General features: G+C 41.5%; 3 protein-coding genes and 1 pseudogene across 5 annotated transcripts; 1 reads left to right on the top strand and 3 right to left on the bottom strand.

The window, feature by feature from the left end:
- Window positions 1-245: 245 nt before the first annotated feature.
- On the bottom strand, window positions 246-4,490 carry LOC144008084 (chemerin-like receptor 1; annotated as a pseudogene). The gene is made up of 3 exons (XR_013280606.1): window positions 4,359-4,490; window positions 3,488-3,675; window positions 246-1,241 (listed from the first exon to the last, which is right to left on the bottom strand). The product of XR_013280606.1 is annotated as a chemerin-like receptor 1 (transcript).
- A 485-nt stretch (window positions 4,491-4,975) lies between these two features.
- LOC144007523 (formyl peptide receptor 2-like) lies at window positions 4,976-8,886 on the bottom strand. Its single transcript, XM_077507251.1, has 3 exons — window positions 8,807-8,886; window positions 6,422-6,603; window positions 4,976-6,352 (listed from the first exon to the last, which is right to left on the bottom strand). The coding sequence occupies exons 2-3, from the start codon at window positions 6,593-6,595 to the stop codon at window positions 5,531-5,533; spliced, it is 996 nt and encodes a 331-aa protein (XP_077363377.1). The 5' UTR covers window positions 6,596-6,603; window positions 8,807-8,886; the 3' UTR covers window positions 4,976-5,530.
- A 2,508-nt stretch (window positions 8,887-11,394) lies between these two features.
- On the bottom strand, window positions 11,395-13,223 carry LOC144007349 (uncharacterized). 2 transcript variants are annotated; one of them, XM_077506907.1, is made up of 2 exons: window positions 13,126-13,223; window positions 11,395-12,331 (listed from the first exon to the last, which is right to left on the bottom strand). In XM_077506907.1, exon 2 carries the CDS (start codon window positions 12,294-12,296, stop codon window positions 11,421-11,423), a length of 876 nt encoding a protein of 291 aa, XP_077363033.1. In that variant the 5' UTR covers window positions 12,297-12,331; window positions 13,126-13,223; the 3' UTR covers window positions 11,395-11,420. The 2 variants fall into 2 exon arrangements, with proteins under 2 accessions (XP_077363033.1, XP_077363032.1); XM_077506906.1 differs by lacking the exon at window positions 13,126-13,223 and adding an exon at window positions 12,676-13,114.
- A 1,589-nt stretch (window positions 13,224-14,812) lies between these two features.
- laptm4b (lysosomal protein transmembrane 4 beta) lies at window positions 14,813-24,220 on the top strand. The gene is made up of 7 exons (XM_077507332.1): window positions 14,813-15,132; window positions 16,934-17,051; window positions 18,903-18,976; window positions 19,056-19,178; window positions 19,380-19,478; window positions 21,255-21,350; window positions 22,749-24,220. The coding sequence occupies exons 1-7, from the start codon at window positions 15,001-15,003 to the stop codon at window positions 22,821-22,823; spliced, it is 717 nt and encodes a 238-aa protein (XP_077363458.1). The 5' UTR covers window positions 14,813-15,000; the 3' UTR covers window positions 22,824-24,220.
- Window positions 24,221-24,490: the final 270 nt, after the last annotated feature.

Genomic DNA, 24,490 nt, shown 5'->3' with positions numbered 1-24,490 from the left:
CCATATACCCCGCAGTGTTTTCCCCTCGTCCGCTATTTAGCCCTTAGCTAGTGCTAGCGTTTGTACACTTGTGGGAGTATCTTTGGCTTTTTCGCCCCCCCCCACATCATGACCCCAAAGACGAAAGCTACGTCTTCTATCAGTGTTGGTCCTGCCAAAAGAAAAGAAATTACCATGGAAACGAAGCTAGACCAGAAAAAGATCACAGAATCGAGACACAGATGAACATCAGCAAAAACTTGGGCTTCAGTCGTACAGCATCTTTTAATGTATTTTAGATTTTTTTTTTTTTTAATGCAAACTATTTTGATGTAAGTATTGACTTTAATGGGGAAATTCGGCAAAAGTCGAAATTTGGGTTACATCAAGCGAGGACTCCCTGTATCTGGGGCCAACTCGTCAAAGTGAAACCAGGTCGGCTTTTACTTCCTCCCCTATCACATCCATGACTTGCTTTCCCTGGAAGTTGATGTTTGATTGTGCGGTCTGTCCGTCAACATTGTTGGCGGGGCGCTCTTGTACAGGCCCTCCGTGGCCTTCTTGGGAGAGGCTCTTATCTTTAGACCCACGAAGAAGTAAAGAAGCGGGTTGATGCAGCTTTTGAAGAAGGCCACGCCCTTGGCGATGGGCATCCACTTGACGAAGACTGGAGTGCTGTTGCTGTTCAGCATCTTGTACATCAGCAGGGAATGGTACGGAGCCCAGCATAGGAAGAAGACACCCACCAGCAGGGCCAGCACCCAAAGGGGACGCGACTTGCCGGCCAAGCGGGTGCGGCGGATGCCCACCCCGGCCAGGATGTAGCAGATCAGGATGACCAGGAATGGCAGCAGGAAGCCGCAAATGAAGCGGATTAAGGAGAGCCACTTCCGCTTCTTTAATTTGCACCTGCTCACGTTCTTGATGCACAGGATGTTAAAATGGCAGAAGTAGGGCAAGCTGAAGACCACAACCGTCACCCATGTGCACACGGCCACCACCCGGGCGGCCCGCACGGTGCGGTAGCGTCGGGTGAACAGCGGCAGCCAGACACAGATGGCCCGGTCCACGCTGATGACGGCGAGCATGAAGACGGAGCAAAACATGTTGGTGTACTTGAAGAAGCCGGTGAACTTGCAGACGAGCAAGCCGAAGGGCCAGTGGTCCAGGAACAACTTCTTGACCAGCATGGGTATTCGGGTGACGCAGAAGATGAGGTCGGCCACGGCCAGGTTGATGAGCCACACGTTGAGGGCATTGGCCTGGGGAAACAAGAAAAATACTGTTAATAAAGCACTGTACAAAATTCAAGTTTTCATTAGGACTGGGAATCTTTGCCTGTCTCACGATTCGATTCGATTACGATTTTTGGGTCTACGATTCGATTCAGAATCGTTTCTCGATTCAAACGATTTGCGATTCAAAATTATTTGATTGACAAATGATTTCTGCTTCAATTTACAGATATGCACATGTACATTGTCATGATCTACTCCAGTCTGCTTTGCAAGACAAAATGACAGAGACATTAAAGTGTCTTTTTTTGTTTTTGTTTAAACATTTCTTAATTTTGTATTGGAAGTGCCTTTTTCCACAAAAACAGCATGTGGGCTGCAACTGTCTTTTCCCCTTCTTCTTCATTTCTAATTTAAATAAAATCGATTTTTGGATATTAATATCGATTCGATTCATCAATGAGAATCTCGATTCTTTTATGAATTTCAAAAGACCGTCGTGGCACCGGCCCCACCTCAAATGTGATTGGGCCCCCCAGGTGCCAATTGATTGACATATCACGGCACCGACACCGTTCGTCTTACAATGCAGTCTGACATTCATCCATCCATTTTCTGAACCGCTTACTCCTCACAAGAGTCGCAGGGGTGCTGGAGCCTAACCCAGTCGGCTTCGGGCAGTACACTCTGAACTGGTTGCCAGCTAATCGCAGGGCACACAGAGACAAACAATCATCCACACTAACAAACACATCTAGGGGCAATTTAGAGCACAGCAAGCATGTCTTTGGAATGTGGGAGGAGACCCATGCAGGCACGGGGAGAACATGCAAACTCCACCCAGGAAGTCCGAAGCCTGGACTCGATGCAGTGACAGACGCCTACTAATTGTTATGCCCCTCCTGCACAGTAGTTAGCGCTAATAACCCCAAATTGTTAAAGAGTCTGGCGAAGAAGAACCTCCCGAGTTCAGTCACGATTGCATTATTTTTGGCAATGTCATGTTAGTTTCCCAGGAGACGTGAGTAACTGTTGAAAATAACTTTTATGTTCAGATAGCCTGTTTTGGACGGAGATGAATAAGTTAACGTTGTTTTGCACAAGCTAAAAATAAACATAGGAGTTGAATGACGGAGACGTGAAAAAGGAAACAAGTACGGAGCGGCCTTCCAAATTAAAAGCATATATTACAATATAAGATATTTAAAAATCCAAAACAAAACATCTTGAATACTTAACACTATATATTCCATTATGCCCTAACGTTTTTCGTCCAGAAGAGTTGGATTTAATTTTTCATAGATTTTGAATGTTTTTGTACATTTTGGACATTGTTAATAAAACAGCACATTATGTGCAATAATCTCCCGCGTGCTTAATATATACTTAAATATAATTTCAACATTTGGAGACTCAGGTTGACATTTCTTTTTTTTTAATGAAACAAATTATTTGGCATAATCTTTGGATAGTGCTTATGCTGCATTCGACGATGGTCGGAAGTCGGACTTTTCCGAGTTCAAACCAGGAAGTGTGTACGGGAACGCCCTCTTGAACTCGGAAACAGTCAGGGGAAAAAAAGGGACGTCAAACAATGGCAAACCATTTGGAAACAGACTGTGAATGGTAAAACACAATTGACTCTAGTATAAAACTAGATAGCTTTCTTCATTCATAAATATTCGACATAACTTCACGTAACACAACGTACGTGACAGTATGCCACTATCACCCTGCATGAAATTATATGGTGAACTACTGAACTGTATGGAATGCTTATGAAATAAAATAAATACATAAATTAAGCAAAATTGCAAGAAGATATGTTTGCTGGAGGTTAACATTAGTTTTGAGGGCCAAAAAAAAAAGAAAAGAAAATTTTCACTATCCGACATTTTAGTTGTTTACTTTCGCCTCGAACGCTTTCAGGTAGGAAGTTCGGAAATGGGAAAACACAACTCGAATATATCCGACTTCCGACCATCCCCGAATGCAGCATTTAAGAACTAGGGATGTACAGTATGTATGTGGTGTGTTAAGAATTAACCAATCACATTCAAACGCATGTAAAATGGTAGTCAGCACACCTGTCATTATTTTAGGTGCCTGTGATTAACCCCAAATGAACTTTAGCTGTTCTTGCACTTAAAAATGTGCAAGTCACAGCTCAGCCACTATGTGGTGCTCTAAGCCCACATTTGGAACCTGACTATCACATTGCCACTACCAAGATTTCCAGCACTGATTTGGATAGAAAACAGATACTCATCCACCTTTAACTTGCATCCCGCCACCCAGATGACAATTGAGTTGCCCGGAATGCCGAGCAAGATGGTGAGCACGTTGAGGACCACGGAGACCACATCCATGCTGCCTCCGTCACTCGCCTTGGCTGCCGGGTCGCGTAGGGAGGCGTTGAGGCAGAGAGAAGACGCTATTTCACCATCATTCATCATGACACCTGAAGAGACAGAGGTGGGATGACAATTACACTTTCTTGTTAGGTTCTTAAACATGGCATAATATAATGTCCTTAATGGAAACATACCTGGGCTGTTATTTAAATTTGCAATGTAGTAATCTTCATATTCTTAGTCCCTTTCGTTCATCTACACTCAAAGAAACATTAGTCACCAAAGTTCCTCTAGTCTTGTCACGTTACATACACGATTCTTACATGTTGTGCTCGACTAATACCTAGCTCAACTAGTAGTTGGAAAAGCTCTAACGAAGCACAATATGACTCATTGTCAGAATGCAGGCCATGTTGGCTCATGTTTCTAACATATGTATGAACACAACAAACACGTTGGCAGAAGTCCAACAACAGATTTATTAATACAAGTCAGCCAATGAGAGAGTCGACAAACATATCAGGAGAACTTGTGATTTTTATACAAGGCACAGCAGTGTACGCAATAGCTGCAGTCAATGACAGGTGCTATCAGGAGCATTTTCAACCATTTTCTGACTTGGAATTTAAAACATGATTTGTGACGAGTTAAACATAATTAATTTCCCAAAAAAAAGAAACCCAATTTCAATTCAAGTTTATTCATCAATTCGAAAGGTTGAGTTTTTATAAGATGTGAAAAATACAGTTGCTAACAACGATTATTGGCATACATTGTGAACACAACTCACCATTCCGTTGAACATCCTGTAATAGCTGTGATGTTATGATATGTGGCTGTAACCTTCAGGGCCTGGCACACCAAAATAAGAGTGTGAGAGAGAGAGAGATGTGTTGTCAGATATGGTGGGTCTGATCGTACCTTCCTGCTGTTCCCCGGTGATTGATGTGATAAGGCTAGCAAATCTTGTCTAAAGCGTGACGTCTTTTGATAATCACAAAGCTTTGTAAAGCAATGATGCCTATTATGTGACAGACGTCTTTGGGCTTCTTTGAAAAGTCAAGGCTCCTAAGCTTTGTTGAATCATTTTCTTTATTTTTGTTGTATAATGTCATCAGGTCAATGGGAGATGAGGAGGTGCTTCTTTTCATTCATTTCTTAAAATTGTGTTTTACTATATTTTTTCCCCCCGAAATGCACTGTCAAAAAAGGTGCTACATGCATTTTTTTTTTTTTTTTTACATTTTAACTTAACTTTTAACAATCCGCAATATGGCACTGCGCCTCATTGTTTTTTTTTGTTTTTTTTTATTCCTTTGCAGCACTTATTTGTTTTAGCAATCAGTGTATTTGATGCCATGGACTTGTATGCATACTGTGACGTGTGGGAGCACCAATAAGATTATTATTATTATTATTATTATTATTAACAAAGTAAACCTGTGGTCTTCCAGTCCCTTTGTTGTCCATAGCTGATTATCCACCGCACGTTACAAGTGGCAGCTATGCATCATACATTCCTGAGCGTTTTTAGATGCCACCCTCTCTCACCCCACACGTGACCCATCTCAGAGCGGAGCTAGCCAGATGAGGCGGAGTAACACAGAGAAAGGATAGCATGTTTATTGTTTGTTATTATTTTTGGTGGATTCCTGGGGACGCTATACACTTCAAGCACCCCTCTGTACAGGGCCTGGACAACTGCAATGTAATTTACACAGGAATTAGCCACAATGCGCTCTATCGCTTGCAGTTAGTTCAGAACTCTGCAGCACGACTTTTAACGGGAACCAAAAAAATATGAACATCTATTGCCAATCCTTGCACCTTTGCACTGGCTTACTGTTAATGTTAGAGTTGATTTTAAGATCTTATTGTTTGTTTTTAAAGCTTTTAACGGACAGTTACACATTATATCGTAGGCTATTTAGCATTTATTTTAGATAAACCCCCCTTTTCCTATCACAACCGGGACCCGCTCCCACTGGAGTCGTCGTTGGACTGCCCCGTCTGTGCGTCGACGTCATCGGCCAGAGCGCTCTTGTACAGACCCGCCAAAGACTTCTTGGACCGGCCCCTGAGTTTGAGCCCCACAAAGAAATAAAGAAGCGGGTTGACGCAGCTGTTGAAATAGGCCACGCCCTTGGCGGCGGGCAGCCACATCTTGACCACCGAGTTTTTGCTGTCCACCATCCTGAGCATCAGCAGGCCGTGATACGGAGCCCAGCACAGGAAGAAGGCACCCACCAGCAGGGCCAGCACCCGCAGCGGACGCGACTTACTCGCTAAGCGGGTGCGGCGGATGCCCACCCCGGCCAGGATGTAGCAGCCCAGGATGACCAGGAAGGGCAGCAGGAAGCCGCACAGGAAGCGGATGAAGTAGAGCGCCGTCCTGGCGTCTGCGTCCTTCACCTCCTCGACCGTGCACTTGCTCAGGTTCTTGGCATCCAGGAAGACTTGCCGGTAGAAGAAGTAAGGCGTGCTGAAGACCACGGCCGCCGCCCACACGCACACGGCCACCACTCGGGCGTTACACACCGTGCGGCGGCGCCGGGTGAACACCGGGAACCAGACGCAGGTGGCCCGGTCCAGGCTGATGACGGCTAGCATGAAGACGGAGCAGAACATGTTGGCGTACTTGAAGAAGCCGTTGAACTTGCAGATGAACAGGCCGAAGGGCCAGTGGTCCAGGAAGAGCTTCTTGACCAGGGAGAAGATTCGGGTGAAGCAGAAGATGATGTCCGCCACCGCCAGGTTGACCAGCCACACGTTGAGGACGGTTGCCTGAAGAGCAGGAACAGCGTAAAAAGAAAGCAAACTTGGATATTAAAAAAAAAAAAAATCTCCAACCACCTTGAGCTTGAATCCCGCCACCCAGATCACGATAGAGTTGCCCGGAATGCCGAGCAGGATGGTGAACGCGTTGAGGACGACGGAGAGCGTGTCCATGCCACCTGCTTTACTCTCCTTGACTGCCGCAATGGAGGCGTTGAGGAAGAGAGACGACGCCGTTTCACCAGGATGCATCTTGGGAGCTGAGGAAGAAACCGAGGTGGTCACATGACTTGACTCCACTTCGACTGAACCCTGCAAAGGGTGGGTTCGACAGTGCGCAGGCCCCGAGTATCCATGTTCCATATTGTGTTTTGTTTGTCTCTTTTTAGTTAGTGTTCAGGGCTAGACTGGCCATCGGGCATACAGGGCAGATGCCCGGTGAGCCAACCTCTGTTGGGCCAGATGCATTGATTTTTAATTATTTTCCTACCAAGACGCTGGTCCACAATTTAGAGAGACCAGAGCAAACTGAAACATCATCACCAAATAGTAGTAGCAGAACTACAAGTTAGGGAGGAGTTAGGCTGGTGGGCTTAAGTCAAAATGCCAGGGCTTTTTTTGTGCTAGACGTGTCATGGTTTGGGTTAGGTTTTTGTTATGTTTTGTCTTTGTTGATCAGTTGTTTTTTTGTAGATGACTTGACATAGCTTGCCGTCCTCGACTCAGTCAGTACATTCCTGCTAGATTGTGGAGCAGCGCGTCCGGTAACTCTTCTTGTCATGTTGAGTCACGGTCGCGCTGATCTGCTCTCCTCCACCCGTGGGAGCGTTTGACAAAAACAAAGTGGGCAGCGTTTTATTTTATCATTATCAGCGTTGTATTCAAATCATCTCAAAATCACAATGACGTGACAATCACTTAAGTCTTCACAATTCTAAATGTTGCTTCTTTTGTTTTACTTGAGTTGGTTCCTGCTTGTATTATGAATGTGTTGCTGAGTGACCAGGGGTGGTCATTGGCGCCCCGGGTCACCACATAGCTCCGCCCCTGCCAATTACCAAAAAGATACTCCCCTCGGGGCTCGTTTCATCATGGCAATTTGTTACTTCCTCATTCAGTGAAAAGTGAAGGCTGTCTGCCTCCTCACACTCCTTCAGAATTACAGCATATTGCCCTTGAGAAATAATCCTTATTATGAGTCACTGTGACGAGTACATCACATGTTAAAAAATACATTAAAATGAAAAATGTGCTGTTTGGAATGTCTTAACGCAGTCAGAGCAAAAATGTATCAATATAAACCACTTTAATTGGTCAAAATAGGCCCTCACTGGCCACTATATTGATCTAACAGTATCCATTCACACCTATGAACAATTTGGATTTGATTGAGTACCTTTATAAAGTGGCAGATGTTTGCATGTACAGTCTGAATGTAATAACTTGTAGGGAAAAAAAAATCAAGAAGCACCGTTTTGTAAGCACAAATAGAACAGAATTGGCTATTATTAGTCCTGCAATAGGAAAATCCCCAAATGTCTATTTACATATTTACTGTACATCAGCCACACGTGGCAATTTTACACAAATAACTACAATGTATGCTGATGTGAATGGAAAACTCTACGTGAATAAATAAAAGCAGTAAGAATAGTCGGCAACAAAGGATGGTGTATTAATAAATATAAACAGTATTGTCAGCTGTAATTACATTACAATAAGCCATAAACATAACAAAAGCAGTAGGAATAGTCAGCTACTATGTACACGTACGCATATCAAGAAATAGCCTATAGTGGACTGACAGCTATATGTGAATAATAAGACAAACATTGTCTCTGTCCTCTGAAAAACATCACTTGTAACCATTTTTTACTTTTTTACGTTTATTGGGTGAAACTGAATGCAGACATCCCAGAAACATTTTTAAAAATTGACATAAGTGTTTTTCACAGGACAATGACAATATACTATATTCTGTTATGTTAATTATTAATAAATACATTATATATGGTTCATATGACATACATTAGTTTTTTTTTTTTTTTTTTTTTTTTAAAGACGATTCTCGGGGGCATTTGAATATCTTTTGGCTTATGTTCTGTGTTACTGTAAAGCTAGACATGCGGGTGCGAATGTACGCAATGCTACTATACTATACAGCAATAAAGTGATATATATATATATATATATATATATATATATATATATATATATATATATATATGAAATATATATATATATGAAATATATATATATATGAAATATAATTAAACAGCAGTGTTTTAACTACACTGCACATATGTCAACACTATACTATGCGCACTATACAATATATGCCGAAGTGAACAAATACAGCAAGAATAGTCGGCGCTATTGTATGTGACCAGTCGATCATTTTATACCTGCAGGAAAAGTCATGAAAAATTATTACAATTGTAGCAATAATTGATAGATTCTCACTTATTTGTTGAACGGCAGGAATCAGGTCAGCTGTCCACTCGATGCTGCGAAGACCAGATAAAGACACACACAGAAATACACACTTTGATACTTCCCCTTTTGAGTCATGTGTGTTACGTATACACACACTGTCAGGTAGTCAGCACCATAAACATTTCCAAGGCAAATAACAGTGCCCACCCCCCCCACCCACACACACATTTTGCTTGGCAAACCGTATGGATAGAAAAAGATGACATTTTCAAGCAAAAGCATTGCTCAGGATGAATTCAATCGGATGTACATAACTGGCGGTTTTGACAAGTCAGTCATGTCAGATTCAAGTCACATCTTCCTTCAGTTTAGTGGCATGTTACTAATGTTGTATTCAAAAGATTTACTAACAAGCCTTTTGATTTTGTGCTGGAGACAAGTCGGTGAATGTAGATTGAACGTGAGAACCTGAGATGTTTTGGTGCATGACAGTGATGAGATAACGTGCTTTCTACTAAAAGCGTGGCTTCCTGTGCAGTTTCATGTTTTTTTTTTTCCTTTTCACCGCATATCGTGCTGTTAGATCTTAATCTTTAGCACACATATACAAAACCTGTCGATGAACTTCTGCTCTGCGTGCATCCTTAATACCATGTTAAATACAACTGCGCCATTCGAGATGCAAAACGTTGAAGCCAGTCCAATTTGAATTCAGTGACTTTCACATACCACTAGGGGGAGCCCATGTCCTGACTTCTGCAGGAGCACCCAAGTCCAGTCCTTGAGAACTGAGCCAAACATGCTAACACTATCAGAACCGAATGCTAATGTGTGCTAACACTGCAGCTCTGCTTACCTTTCAGACAGAACAGTGCTTCACCTGCCGCATCTAAAATGTCTCTTTGGCCTGCCCGCCCAACCACATAATTGGCATAGACACTTTTGGTTACTAGGCTAATTAGCCTCATTTTGATGTCACAGTTCGTCAAAATCGAGAACAACTCACTCACACAGACACGTCAGAAATAGGCTGATCACTTGGTTGTTTAATGTCACACCTGAGGAACTTTTTCATACAAGACTTAAAAAAAACAAAAAAACAAAACAAAAACAAGTCACTTTTTTTTAAATTTTTTTATTATATCCCCTTGACACAAAATGCTCCACCCCAGTTGGTGGCAGTATTGTGCATTACAATGTGGTTATAAACTAACCATCACAGTTTCAAAACGCTAGTAAAATTTTGTCAAGTGCTTTTTGATGACTTCATCACTATTACAACTTCCTTTACAGAATGATGCATAATGGGCCATATACATTAAAAACACATTCAGACTGAAACCAATCAAACATTTGTACACAAAATTCAAGCATAAACTTGTAGAAAATACTGTGCTTATGGTAATATATGTGTGCATGCAAGCGCCTTTGAGAGGCGGGTCTAGGTGAGGCGGCATTAGACTTCAGCGAGTCTGCATGCGAGTGGCTGGGCGTGAGCTGTGGCCGACAACAGCTCTTGTGTGTGGGGGTGTGTGCTCATTATGTTCGACTATTCTCCCGGCGTTCAATTAATGGCTGATCGGCGATTTTCTGCACGAGCGATAAACCGCATCGTAACAATGTACAACAAGAACTTCCTTTATTGTCCTTGCTGGTTACACTTAACACGTATTGCATGCATACACATACATCGAAATGTACAGCGGAAGCATGCAGTAACTTGGGGTGTAACTTCGTTTAATGAATTCAGCGGGTCTCGAGACCGAATAACTATTCCAGGGGTGTCCAAACGTTTTCCTTCACGGACAGGGAAAAAAAGGCCCATTGACATTCTTTAACTTTTACCAATCCATCAAATCATTTATTTATTGTTTGGATGTTTGATTTTTTAGAAAACTAGTATTGTTTATTCAGGAGTCTTACTGATTCAACATGTCATCATCATTGCTCTCTTTTGTGCATGTGTGTGAATCCTGAAACCTAATAGAAAAAAAATTTAAAAAAATCCCATACTCTTCACCTTAACCCGGATACTTCAAAGTCTCGCCAGGGTCTTGAAGGTCAGGAGACCAGTGGAAAGATCAAAGGAAAAAAGTTGAAGCAAAGTGAAATCCAGCATCAACCAGACACCACCTACCACCCACAGGGTTACAAAACCAAAATCTTTCACCAACCCCAGAATCCTCTAAATTCCAACAGATTAGGGAGATCTCAAGAGACCAGAGAAAAAAACTAAAGGATAGATGAAGCAGAGTGAGATCCACAGACACCAGCCTCCACTGATTCAGTGATCAGTGGGAGGGAGAAGCAAATTTTGTTTTGAATTTCAGTAGACGCTTGTGTGGTGGATCTGGCATGAATGAGAACCCCAGAACCAAAGAGGGGAGCCATCGACCCCGGTACGACAAAGCAAGCGCAGGTCCCCCCCAGGCCGCGGCAGCGTAAGATAGTAAGATAATCTTTGAAAGCAGAGTTTACTTGCTCAGAAGTAATGTGACATAGTAGCTTTTGTAGTAACTTTGTGGCCCAGCCAAATGTTTTTTCTTAGTATATTCCAAACTTTGGACACCCCTTTAACTAATCACATACAGAATCTACACTGTAAGGGAGAATAGTAGTGTTAGTAGTCGTTTTATTGAGTTCACTTGGTGCTGCTGTTCTCCCCGACGCACTTGTGCTTCTTCACCTGGAACTTGAAGGGGAAACGTTTGTCGCACACGCTGCAGCCGAAAGGCTTCTCGCCCGTGTGTCGCCGTTTGTGCTTGCCCAGCGTGGAGCTGTCGCTAAAGCTGGTGTTGCAGATGGAGCAGGTGAAGGGTTTCTCCCCGGTGTGCGTCCGCGTGTGTTTGATCAGATCGCCGTTGGAGTAGAAGCGCTTGCCGCAATACAGGCAAGAGAACGGCTTCACGCCCGTGTGAATGTGGGAGTGTTTGACTAAATGTGAGCGGTGGAAGAATCGCTTGCCGCACACGGAGCAGCTGAAAGGTTTCTCTCCCGTGTGGATCCTGGTGTGGGAGCGCAAGCGGTCCCTGGTGGCGAACATTTTGCTGCAAATGGTGCAGTGGAAGGGTTTGTCCCCCGTGTGGACGCTCAAGTGGCGGGACAGGTGGACGCGCTGGTTGAACGTTTTGCAGCAAAACGGGCAGACGAACGGCTTCCCGCTCGAGTGCCGCTGGCGCGGCGTACAGTTTAGACCCGCTAGCGTGCTTCCGGCCGTCATCACGTCACCGGGAGTTGCGGTCTTTGGGTCGGGAAGGTCCGACGCGGCTCGCTGCGAGCGCGTGACCCGAGATAAACGGCCGTGAGGTTGTGTTCCCAGGCGAGAGTCGACGCCAGCGTCATTTTTCTCCTTGGGTGAGTGGGAACGGCTTTCCTCGTCTTCCTCGCTCTTGACGATGACGCTCGTCACCTGGAACTTGCCAGTATCAGCTCGCTCGTCTTGTTGCTCGTGACTGCTACCCACATCCCCCTCCGCCTCCACTTTGATGTTGGAGGCCTCGGACTCCTTCTGCTCCATTATGGAGCTCCACTCCTGCTGCCCAGCAGCAAGATCTGAAGAACACAAGAACAGGAAATGTTGATGTTCTGCCACTTAAAATCTGTTCCTCAGCAGCTGTGTTTGCCCCAAACGCACTGAATTTCAAAATGTGGTATACCACAGATGTCAATACGTGGGTTATACTCTAAATGACAAAAGAGCTTGGGAGCGCTTACTATTCAATCCATGCAATTGAACAACTCGTTTTAATTATTCAGTTAATTTACTAAGGATCGTGTTTACAAACACGTTTCTTTATTTTAGAATCGATTTTAAATGTTGATGTGGTGGAAACTCTGACATGTGAAGGACATATCGCCCCAGCCCTCGCCTCAGTAAGAACTTGACATCTGCTCACCTGCTGCAGGTGATTGAACCTTGGAAAGAGCGTCTAGTAGTTTGCGTTGTCGCTCGTTCTCTTCTTTTGTACGACACAGCTCTGCCTCGTACTCTGTCAACGTTCTTTCAAGCACTACAAATATCTCCTCAACGGCAATGTTAAGTCGCTGATTCACCAAAGCTCTCAGCATTCGGACTTTACACATTTTCAAAATGATGGAGGTGTTGCCGCCACCTCCGCCGGCTGTCTGCTTTTATCACGGGTCGCTAAGCGCTAACTTCCGCGTCTCTTTGTTTGCAGCCAGGCAACTAGCACGCTAAAGCTAATTCAAACACCGAAGCGGCCGCGGAGTTTAACGCGACACAATCGTGCTGCGGTGCTTTTGCGTCTGTTAAATGTCACACGTGTGCAGTGAAAGAAAATCAAAAAGTGGTAATGAAACGTGGGGGAACAGATTTTGACACTCACGCTGACTCTGTTTAGGGACGTGATGCTAACTTCCGGCTTTTTCTTCTTCGATTATGCTATTCGGCCGACCGTGTCCTCGCTTGAACGTTACTGCCCCCACTGGAGTCGGTAGGTTGCTACTAGCCTACTACTAATATTATTGATAAGTAATAATATAATAGTAATAAGTAAGATTAAGATTTCAATTTAAAAAAAAATATATATATATATACATTCAAGTAGCTACTGAGTAACTGGCGCATAACTGGTTTATTTGTATTTAAAGTTAGCATGAATGTCAAAAATACAAAAACAGTAATAATGAGATTATTGCCCTACATTATCGCTGTCAATAAAATAACACAAGGCAATTTAGCCACAAGAAATCATCTTAAATTACGTTTCTTTGTTTACACTTGTGAAACTGCACAACAGGCTCACCAGGCAGTGATTATTAATTATATATTATGGAAAGATGAATACTGCGATTGGCTGGCATCAGTCCAGGGTGTACCCGGCCTACTGCCCAAAGTCAGCTGAGATCCTTGTGAGGAATAAGCGGTCAAGAAAATGGATGGATGGATAAAGATGAATAGCACAATGCAACTGATCAAAAGTTGTGTTTCTTTTTAGCAAAAATGCTCATTAAACCAATCTCATTCTAACAAGCTATGTCGTATTGAAGTCAGCTCCTTTTCACTCTATGGTTATCACTTTTTGTCTTTGCCTTCAAAACGAAAAACAAAACAAACATAATCTCATTGAGCTGAAGGCTCAGGAGATTTTCCAAAGATTTTCTGTGCACACAAATCCACATTGAAGTGTCACCTGCTGCATGGAATGCTCTCATTGAGGTTGTCCGCCGCTAAAGAGCTTGTAGTATTTATTTATTTATTTTAAATAAGTCGTGGCCACAGAGGAAAATCCCCTCATGTCAACACCATGTCGTGGGTCCACCCACGCCAAATCTTAGCGCTGCATGCTTGCCAGCCCATCTGTCAGCCTTCATCCCATATTTGCCCAGAGACAGTCAAGCCATACGTACTGTATGTGTCCACACTGTGATTCAATGTGCGGCCTTTATTTTTGCATTTCTGGCTTTTCATATTTTTTTAATTGAGCCCTCAATATATATATATATTTTAATAAGAATAGTAAATAAATGCACTTATTAGTATTTTATTTACAGCACAAGTGTCCAGAGCGCATTACAAAGCCTCATTAATTCACTAAGATTACATGTTTTAAAATAAGTGTACACCTGTGCGTTGATGGAAAGGTATTCATTTTTAGTTTGAATTAGCTTACCTCACCTGGAAACAGTTGAAAACCTCTTTCTGTGTAACTAAGCGCTAAACTCCTTTAGTTTTGTTATTATAATTTTTTAAGTTTTTCTGAAAAATAATTACGGACAAATGGCCAGAAATAATGACAAATTAATTAATAAATTGAACAGCTGAACTTTATTTGGGGTTAATCAGAGGCGCTTAGAATTAATTAAAAAGTTGGGTCAGACGTGATTGGTTCATTCGAGCGCAAACCCATCCCTTTGGTTTTTGTTTTTGTTTTTAAATTACATTCAATGGCCGAGCTAAATTAAGCATTTGTATTATTCCATAAACGGCGATCACGTTTTAATTCATAAAAAAAAAAAAAAAAAAAAAAGAAGAAAAAAAAGAAGCTAAATACACGGCTGGTCACATGATTGTGGGACGAGCCAGATTAAGGGACTCATTTGCTCTCGTTCTAGAGCAGGAGGCGAACATCTCGTTCGGCATACGTTCGCTGTGACAACAAGCTTTTACTGTGTTGTCATTATTTTCGTTTGTTTGTTTGTTTGTTTGTTTTTGGAATACGTAGCTAAACGGCGTTTCCTCCCCGGCAGCCTTCATGTAAATGAATGCTCCTTTTGGTTCTCTAGAGGAGCATTTGAGGATGATTTCGCCGTGGGACCGCTGGTACTCGACGAGTTGCTGCCTCTGCTGTCATGTTCGGACGGGCACCATTATTTTGGGCATTTGGTATATGGTAAGTCATTTTGCTTTTTGTTTTTAATCACTTAAGTCGACATATTTGGATACGCGTCACGTGTCGATAGATTTGAGTTGAACTGGCTAGCAACGATGTCGAACCTCATTTGTCTTTTTACGATAAAAGAATGTTTGCCTCGGTTTTTTTCCATGTTGTTTTTCAATTTTTAACATTCTGCAACGTTTTTAAGAAACGTAATAGTAACATCTGCATATTGGCGAAAGTATTGGATCCAGTGTGCCCCCCAAAAATATGACTTTATGAGATAAAGTGTCCAATTTGGAGTATAGTTATATTGTACATTTGAGTTTAATGTATTTTATACAAATTATACTCATCGTTAAAGTAAATAATGAATTAACAAATTTACATAATTTTAATTACTAATATAATAAGACTAAAGCATTGTGAAATATATTTTAAGTAATTCTAACATATAGTAAATGGCAATGCAGAACAAATACATGTGTTAAACATAATTTTAATTAATATACAAAGAAGGAAAATATAATACAGTATCAAACGTTCAAAATCAGAAAAATATTATGAAAAAGTCCAGTTAAAAAAATAAATTACATTTTTTCAAGAGTGTAAGTAAAAATATACAATGGACATTATGTGGTAGCAATAGTATGCACATACCCTTATAACTAGGGACGTGACTCCAAAAATATCAGGAAAAGCCTACTAGAACATCAGAACTTTAATTGGGAATAATCAGAGGTGCTTTCAAGGGTGGTAGGTATGTGCCGACTACCATTTAACATGATTTGGAATGGGATTGGCAATCTAAACACAAGCAAATCCCCAGTTATGAGTGGGTGTGCGCACTTGTGCAACCACATCATCTCAGGTATTTATTCTTAATCCCTCGAATTTTTAAGGAGTTTTACAGGTCATAGGTCATAATAATGAAGTTTAAGTTTTTTTTAAATTGTATATCTTGCTCTTATTTATTTATTTTAATACCACAAACACCTGGCATTTGAACAGGGGTGTGTAGACTTTTTATATCCATTGTAGCCTTTTTTAAAACATTGACATACACAATCAGATAAATTTAGTTATTAAAAACAGAACATTTGAAAGTACCCAATTTTAAGTGACTGTAGCATAATATTTAATGAAACTGTGCCTGTTTTAGTTGATGAATTGTATAACAGATTCACATTCCAGTAATCGCCGCCAACCATTTCTTGCTGTTTGCCCTACATGTGCACTTTGGTTAAATTTAGAATTGATGCGTTTGTACTAACCTGAGCTTTTAAACATAGTAGCGCACCTCTTAAGCCTGCTAAATCCCCGCCTGGACTTTTGTAAGCGTTTACGCTATCCCCATCCCCCTGCACAATGATATTAATACATGTGTCTGGACTAACATGTCAAAACAGCTTTTTTTTTTTTTTTTTTTAAAAGAGACTTCCATATTTAAAAGTACATCCTTGTTGATGTTGTTTCCAAGCATAACATGGCTGCAGAGAGGACCTAGTTGCATTTTTTTTAAGTAATGACAGTCATTTGCTTTTTCCATAAGGAAAAAAAAAAGAAAAAAGAATCAATGAAAATAGAAAATTGGATTTTCGTGAAAATAAACTTGCATTTTAAGGTCATAAACCCCAGGCCTAGTGTCCATTCAGCTAACATAGAAAATGATAATACAGCATTATACTGTAACTGCATTTCAGCAAACCGTGCCATAGGACATCAGCATCAAAGTCAGATTTTCTGCCACCAAAGCAGTTTAAAAATATATTCGTTTTTTTGTTCTTTTTTTCTTTTTTCTTTTTTTTGCCTGCAGCTCATCAACGCGGTTGTGCTACTCATCCTGTTGTCGGCCCTCAATGACCCCGTGCAGTACCGCTACCACCTCACTAGCTCCGAGCTGGGAACCGACGTCGATGTCATGGACGACGCCAGTGAGTGCAAGCAAACACACTCTTAGCCTCCAGTTTTTATTTCCAAGTGTGTCGTCTTGTGTTAAAATGGCAGACAGAAATAATGGAAGGAGAAGATGATCATTTTGCACCCTGGTCAGAGAAGACCAAAGCAATCCGGCTCTCTGTGTGAAGAACTATTGCCATGAAGTAATCACGAATGTGACTGGGGGGGGGGGGGGGGGGGGGGGGGGGGATATCTACATTTCTGCTAATCCTGACCAAACCAAAACATGCAGCTTGTCACATCTTGGCAACATTGAACAAATCCCGTCATGGGATCAGTCAATGGATTGGTGAGTCATTCAAGATGGACGCCATAATCCCGCTCGGAATGAGATCTCTGTTTTTAATCAGACTCTACATTGCCGGGGGGGGGGGGGGGTTGTTCTCCGTGACCACCGCGGCCGCCCCGAGGGGACGGTCATGCACTCTGAGGTGTGTCAGCTGTATCCGAGCTGAGAGCGGCGTTCTGGAGAGGAGGGTGGAAACAAACAACCTGCCACCAGCACATTGGGGTGGGTGGGGGTGGAGGGGGTGCAATGGCTTTAGCTTTTAGCATTAGCGGTGGAAATCACAACCAAGATGAGTCATTTTAATTAATGAAAAATGAGAGCACTCTGGTGGAAAGAAAGCTCGCTGATCAGAATCCAAGGATTACCGTAAAAAAAAAAAAAAAAAAAGGGCTGCTAATGATAGCCGCTATCAAGTTCCTTTACTGTCCTTTTTATGATGAAAATCTGGCAACATAATGAACATCTCTACGTCTTATTTTAAGTGTCCAAACATTTGCACACATGCCAATACAAAGACGCCATCTTTTTTTGTGGACAATTATTGACAGCTCTGCTTGGCAACGATCAATGCACCTCTGGATGAACCCGGCCAATCCAATTGAATTTACAGATCACTGAGTTCAGATTCCACCGGCCACTATCGGAAACAAACCGCCACTACTGACTGTTATGCTAGCTAATGAGCATGGGCGATTCCTCAAGGAGCTCATTAAAAGGTCTTTTACCTCTCGTTAATCTTTCACACGCCTCTTGGATTTAAAAAGCCATGCTTGAAAGTATACAGGAAGTTTGCCATTTTGATTCAAAGTTGTCATTTTTGGATGTTTTTTGGCCATTTCCAGAGGCCTTTTAACTCATTCACTGTCAGCCATTTTAGAAAATTTCAAAATTTTCAATACCCACATGAATTTACATTCAATAATTATATATAAACCGAATCTACCAAATGACAGAATAGACTCCGTAATTTTTGCCTCGTCACGTTCATTTATAATTGACAGTAGAAAAATGTAAGTTTGCCAAAATACAGCCATTTCTCCCATGGACTCTGAAACTGTGTTTATTTCGTATAAAGGGGCAATGATGTCATCTACTGGTGGTTGGGCATCAGTAAAATTGTTTCCCAGTTTGACATTTACAATGGAGCATAATCAGATTCTACCCCATCTATCCCCGTGCTAAAAAATACAATTGACAAGTATACTTGTTAAAGGCAGTCAATGTTTTTTTTTATTATTATTATTATTAATATTCAATATTTTTGACAGCTTGTATGAAATAATTCACAGCAGATTTTTGTTGTTGTTGTTGTTGAAGTTGAATTCAGCTCCTGAAGCCATGTCATCTGGTTACATTAATTTTTGGTAGGCATGTCTTTCTTGAGTAGACCTCCCAAAAAGTCTCAAGACACCCACTGTCAGCCATTTTGGTTATCAAAACTTTTGCAAGTGATTTTGTCAAAATTAGAAAGACCTAGACTAGAGAGAGGTGCAGTGCTCAACCTAACTCCGAACCTGTTTCCCCCCCCACCCTGCAGATATCTGCATAGCAACAGCAATATCCCTCCTCATGATTCTTATATGTGGCATGGCGACATATGGTGCTTACAAGGTGAGTTAACACCGTTTTTTTTCCATTCATAATATTTGAAGTTTCACCTCATCTGATATTGCCATCTACTCCGGCATAGCAACACGCCGCGTGGATCATTCCGTTCTTCTGCTACCAAATCTTCGACTTTGCCCTTAACACACTGGTGGCCATCAGCGTGGTGGTGTATCCCAACACGGTGCAGGACTACCTCCAGCAGCTGGTGAGTCGGAAAATGTTGGTGTCGACTTGCTTAATTTTTCAAATTTTTAATTTATTTAATTTCCCTTTTTTTCTTTATTTTAATTCATTTTCTTTTCTTTTTTTTAAATTCCTAATGCGTACAGCGTGTGAAACTACTCACATCTTTGTTGCTTGACATTCTGGAAGACTGCATTTTTTTTTTTTGTCTCTACCCTTGCAGCCGGGGACCTTCCCTTACAAAGAGGACATCATGTCCACCAATAATATGTGCCTCGTCTTCGCAGTCCTCCTATTCATTGGCGGCATCCTCTCTTTCAAGGTAATAACGACATTGGAAAAAAAATACTGGGAAATTACTTCATCATGTGCACTAATAGCACCATTTACTAGCATCTGAAAAAAATATATATATTTTGCAAGCACTCACTTTTGACTACTGTGAGGCAATACTAGTAAGGATTTAAAATGAAAGATTATATTTGGGACTAGTGGTGTAGCAAAAAAATCGGTTCACATAAGAATCGAGATTGTCATTTATACAGTACAGAATAGATCCAAAATGTCCTGAAGTGGGTGATATTTATTAATTTTATACTGTATTGCCCTTGTTTGCGTGTGCCTTTGAGTGGGAGCGCTGTTTGTGTTATACATGATTTAGCCACCTGGGGGCAGTGTGCTTCCGCGCGTTCACAAACACTCCAGGTTTAGTTAGAGTAGAAGAAAAACGTTACCATCACGTTATGTCAAATACAATCCTTTTTTTTTTTTTTTTTTTTTCAGCGTAGAAAGAGCATAACTTGTGAGTAATGTTAAAATGCTTCTCTGTATACATTCCTGTAGCGTTTTTTGTATAAATACCTGGTTTTTTTTTTAGTGATAAAAGCGCCGCGAGTGGCACGCTAATTAGCGTTAGCAAGTCAGTGATGCTTTCCATTGTGCATTAGCCTCGAGCTAGCTACATTCGAGAAACGGGCTAAACAAAGTGTGTTTGCATTTAAGTATGTATGGTGTGTAATTTTCTTCGTTTTGTGCGTTTTTAGTTCTACAGTTAACCTCAACTGGAGTGTAATAAACGGATCGATGCCAGCAGCATTTATCTCGTTTTGAGGAACTGTTGTTCGCTGTCTGCCAAACTGTACGCAGGCTGCTCAGGGAGGGCAGGAAATATATACACTATAAAAGCCATAAAATTGATAGATAGCTTCATAGAGTAGTAATTGTGGTCACAAAAGGAAAAGCAGAATAGAACTGGATCAGTGTACCTTAAGCTGCTGCTTCCATAACATTGTACAGTACACGCTCGCTGAACATTGCTCACTCACAGCTCGATGTGTTCATCACATGCTTCTGTGATGAATCAGAGCACATGTCACACATCATGAAGCTGTGAACATTTCCATAGAGTCGATGTTCTCTACGAGATGATCACACGCTCAAGAGAGCAGCAGGAAGTTGATTGCCCCACGCATGAATGCATGCGCCCATGCCAGTGGTGGGGAGGAAGCAAGCACAAATATTATGTAGATTTTTCAGGTATGTAGACTTTGCGTGAGTAATTTTGCCACCTCTGATGGATGCTCCTCTGGATGCTAACAAAAGTGGACCGGGCACGCGTCCAAAAAGATGGCAGCGGGGCTTTTATTGATACCTGCTCTGAGGAAGATGGATCACTTTCCTTTTCCTCACTTTTCAGAATGAGCAGATGGCTTGAGAGGGGGGTGGATTGGACCGGCTCACCGCTTTACTGTTGGCACGGGTGCAGGCCCAGCATGCCACTCAGTCTTTTCACACACAAACACAATGAACCTGCTGTTAGCCTGCCAAATCCCACCTCAGCGTTACGGACGCCTGATGAGATGCAAGCTGAAGGAGCCACAGCAAGAAAACAGACGCTCAACAAACAAAAAATACAAAGTCACGTTTTGGCAAAAGTCCTCATCTGAGCAGTTGCTGTGAGCGGCCACGCCTGGCGAAATGTTTTATTTGCTTTCATGATGATGTTTTAATTAATTAATTTATTTTTTTAACAGGGAGTCAAACACTATTTCAAAAGTTGTGAATCTGAGTCTTACACGCCATTAATTTGTCTCTCCAGGCCTACCTGATTGGTTGCGTGTGGAATTGCTACAGATACGTGAGTGGTCGAGGCACCACTGAGGTCCTCGTTTATGTCACCACCAACGACACCACGGTGAGTGCCCAAAACCCACATGGGACTGTGGGACACCAAAGTTAATCAAAAAAATATTTTAAATTTGATCATAACTCTTTTTTTAAGAATTAGGATTTATAGAATTGTTGGTTGTACTATGCGCTGGTGTTTCTGAGGCTCCCTGCATATGATTGGAATTGGATTGGCGCGATTGTCAGATTATTCAGCGTACAGAGTACACTTTGTGCGTCCGCCGGGTCCTCCCGAAAGGCTTTCAGCGTGGTCACACTTTCCATCTGCCCGTCTGCACTAATACCCAACACTGATACATAAGACGTTAATCTGCGCTCGCCTCGCTGTCGTCACGCAGCTCATCATCATCATCATCATCATCATCATCATCATCATCGTCGTGGTCCTGCTCGGTTCACGTGGATGCACAATAGCGGCAAGTCAGCGCATTTCATTAAGCAGAGTGGCATAACACCATGAATATTAACAGCGCCCCATGAATGAATACGTCTTTTATCGACATTCAAAAGGGAGCAGTAGATGTTTTAGTGCGTGCTTTTGTATAAATGCCATTTTGCTTACACACACGCACACACTCCATGTGCTCTTTATACGTGTCCTCTCTTGTCGGGGACATGTTACATAACGGTCTGCTTGTCCGCTTCATTTCAAATCCCGGCCGTGATGGCTTTGCAAGGCCTTCCCCCCCAGCTGATGCCTCACAATCACATCGCCTCGGCGCATATTTCTCCCGCTCGCCCGAATTAGCAACGGCAGCCATAAAAAAAAAACATTTAAAAAAAATGGACATTTCTTATCAAGTCATGTAAGGAGTCATGCTTAATGACTGCACATTTACTCACATTGTTATTGACATACCACATTCGCAGCACATGAATATGAAGGGTACGTTTGTTTATTATAGTTCAGTGTTTTGTTACAGTCAATTGGAGCAATTAGTACGTTTAACAACACATTTGGCAACTTGCTGTCGACCGAAAATGACATCACAAGGGCTCAAGTAACCAAACACAGCTCACCTATAGAATATTGGGGAAAATGTAATTTAAAAAAAAAAAAAGTTGGACCATACAGTAGTTTGTTTATTTATTTATTTGATAGAAGGGAGAACCCTGCGGTAAATATCAAAGAACAAAGGGGCCAAAGTCTGACCCTTGTGGGACTCCATAAAGTGTTACAGAAGACATTATGGACTTTTCCTAAGATAATTTAAAACTAAGAAATAAAGATGTTACGACTATATATAATTTTTTTGTTTTTATTTTTATTATTTATTTTATTTTACTTTTTTTTTTTTTTTTTGGTTACATCTAAAATTAATAATAAAAAAATACCTGGATTTCCTTGACGCCGACATAACTCGACTTTTTGCGTCATAACGTTGTGTTCTGTGCTCCATTTCAGGTTCTGCTTCCTCCATACGAGGAAGTGGTCGCCATCCCGCCGAAGGAGCCCCCTCCCCAGTACGTGGAGGCTTGATCCCACCTTAACCGCTCCCTGCAACCCGAATCGGTAGCTGTAGCTGAGTCCTGGATGTCGACTCTTGCCGACATTAGCTTAGCACCACCTTGAGACGGTGTTTCTCTCATCGTGACGTATGTTCCTCCCCCACTTTGCAAGGACACGGACATGCACTTTGAGTCGGCCACCAACTGTTAGCCCTCCGATACTGTGAATCTCCCTCGTGGTCGTTTGGTGAGTGAGGAGCAAGAGCACTTTTTCGTCCCTCTCCCTCTTTGAATGTAGCAATGGAGTATTTTTGTATGAATGTTTTTGTACAACTGTAAGGGGGGGTGGGGGGAGGTGGTTGGTGGTCGTCCCCGCGAAGAAATCACGGTCCAAAAGTCTTCCTTTTAAATGTGTGTGTGTGTGTGTGTGTGTATGAACCTTTACACGGAAACGGCGACGTCTTCCTCTTTTGTGTCTTTTATTTTTCTACGCATTTGATCTAGCTCGGCAGGACTCCAGGGCATTTTCCTATAATGATGTAACATAGTGCTCTTTGTGTGCGTCACCGATCTTTTTCCAAACAAATGTCAAATGGGATCTTGTGTGGCGCCGTTCGCTTAGCATAATAGCACAAACTGGTAGAGCACATAAAACAAAACAGTATTTTATGAACTGAATAGCATTTGTGTATCCTAATATAAATTGCTGATTTAAAAAAAAAAAAAAAAACATTACCTACTTCCTCAGCACAGGTGATGTCATCATCAGTCGACAGCAAGTAGAAGAAAAAAAAAGTTTTTTAACAGTATTAGATGTGCATGGAAAAATAATGAAGTTATCAAATTCATTCTGGACAAAATATTAACTTTTCACTGCTGAAAATTTTTCAATGAGTCAAGTATCTCTTTAAACAGCCAAGACAATTTTGCTACCTTATGTTTAGAGTCCATTTAAAAAGTTGTGGATTTAGGGGTAGATTAAGATTTCGGAGTTAAGAGTTTTAAGAGTCTATCTGTTTCCCAGACTTTGCATTAGTAATTTGCTTCCTTAGTAATTAACATTGTATATTATCTTAACATCAAGTTGGTATACAAAAATTAATGACCAAGTTGTAAAGAAAATTTAACAAATTATTAATGAAATTTAGCCTGTGGGCGCCTTTATCACATGCAATAGAGCTGCATTTAGAGTGAATTTGCACTTTAAAGTGACAGACATTGTATGTCGTTGTGATGTTGCCTCCAGGGGAAAAAAAATAAAAAAGCTGCAGAGCAGTTTGATATTCCAAGGCAGTGATAGGAGAACTCAGCAGTTACTAGAATTAAAGACAAACTAGTGGCAGGTCTAGAATCTTCGAAATCCCTTTGATACTGTCCTTTATGATCCAGTGATGTATAATCAATTCTAATAAATAATTTAAAAGAATACATGTAATTGAGTCAGTTGGTTTTATTTTAACGTGGTATTATTGCTCTTATTTGACTTTTTTTTTTTTTTTGGTTAATTAACTAACTTGAGAAAGTACAGACTGAAAAATAAAGTGACCAAGTATAGAGCCTCTGTGGTACGCCACACACTTTTAAAGATAAACTTGATTGTATTTAAGAAAGAAAATAAAAATATTTACTATAGACATTTATATATCCAAACTTACTTCTTTCTCTATTCAATGAACAGAAATAAAAACATTCAAATAT

This window comes from Festucalex cinctus, chromosome 19, assembly GCF_051991245.1.
Source record: "Festucalex cinctus isolate MCC-2025b chromosome 19, RoL_Fcin_1.0, whole genome shotgun sequence".
NCBI classification, from domain to species: Eukaryota; Metazoa; Chordata; class Actinopteri; order Syngnathiformes; family Syngnathidae; genus Festucalex; species Festucalex cinctus.
The sequence above is the reverse complement of the archived record's forward strand: the minus strand, read 5'-3'. Positions and strand labels throughout refer to the sequence as shown.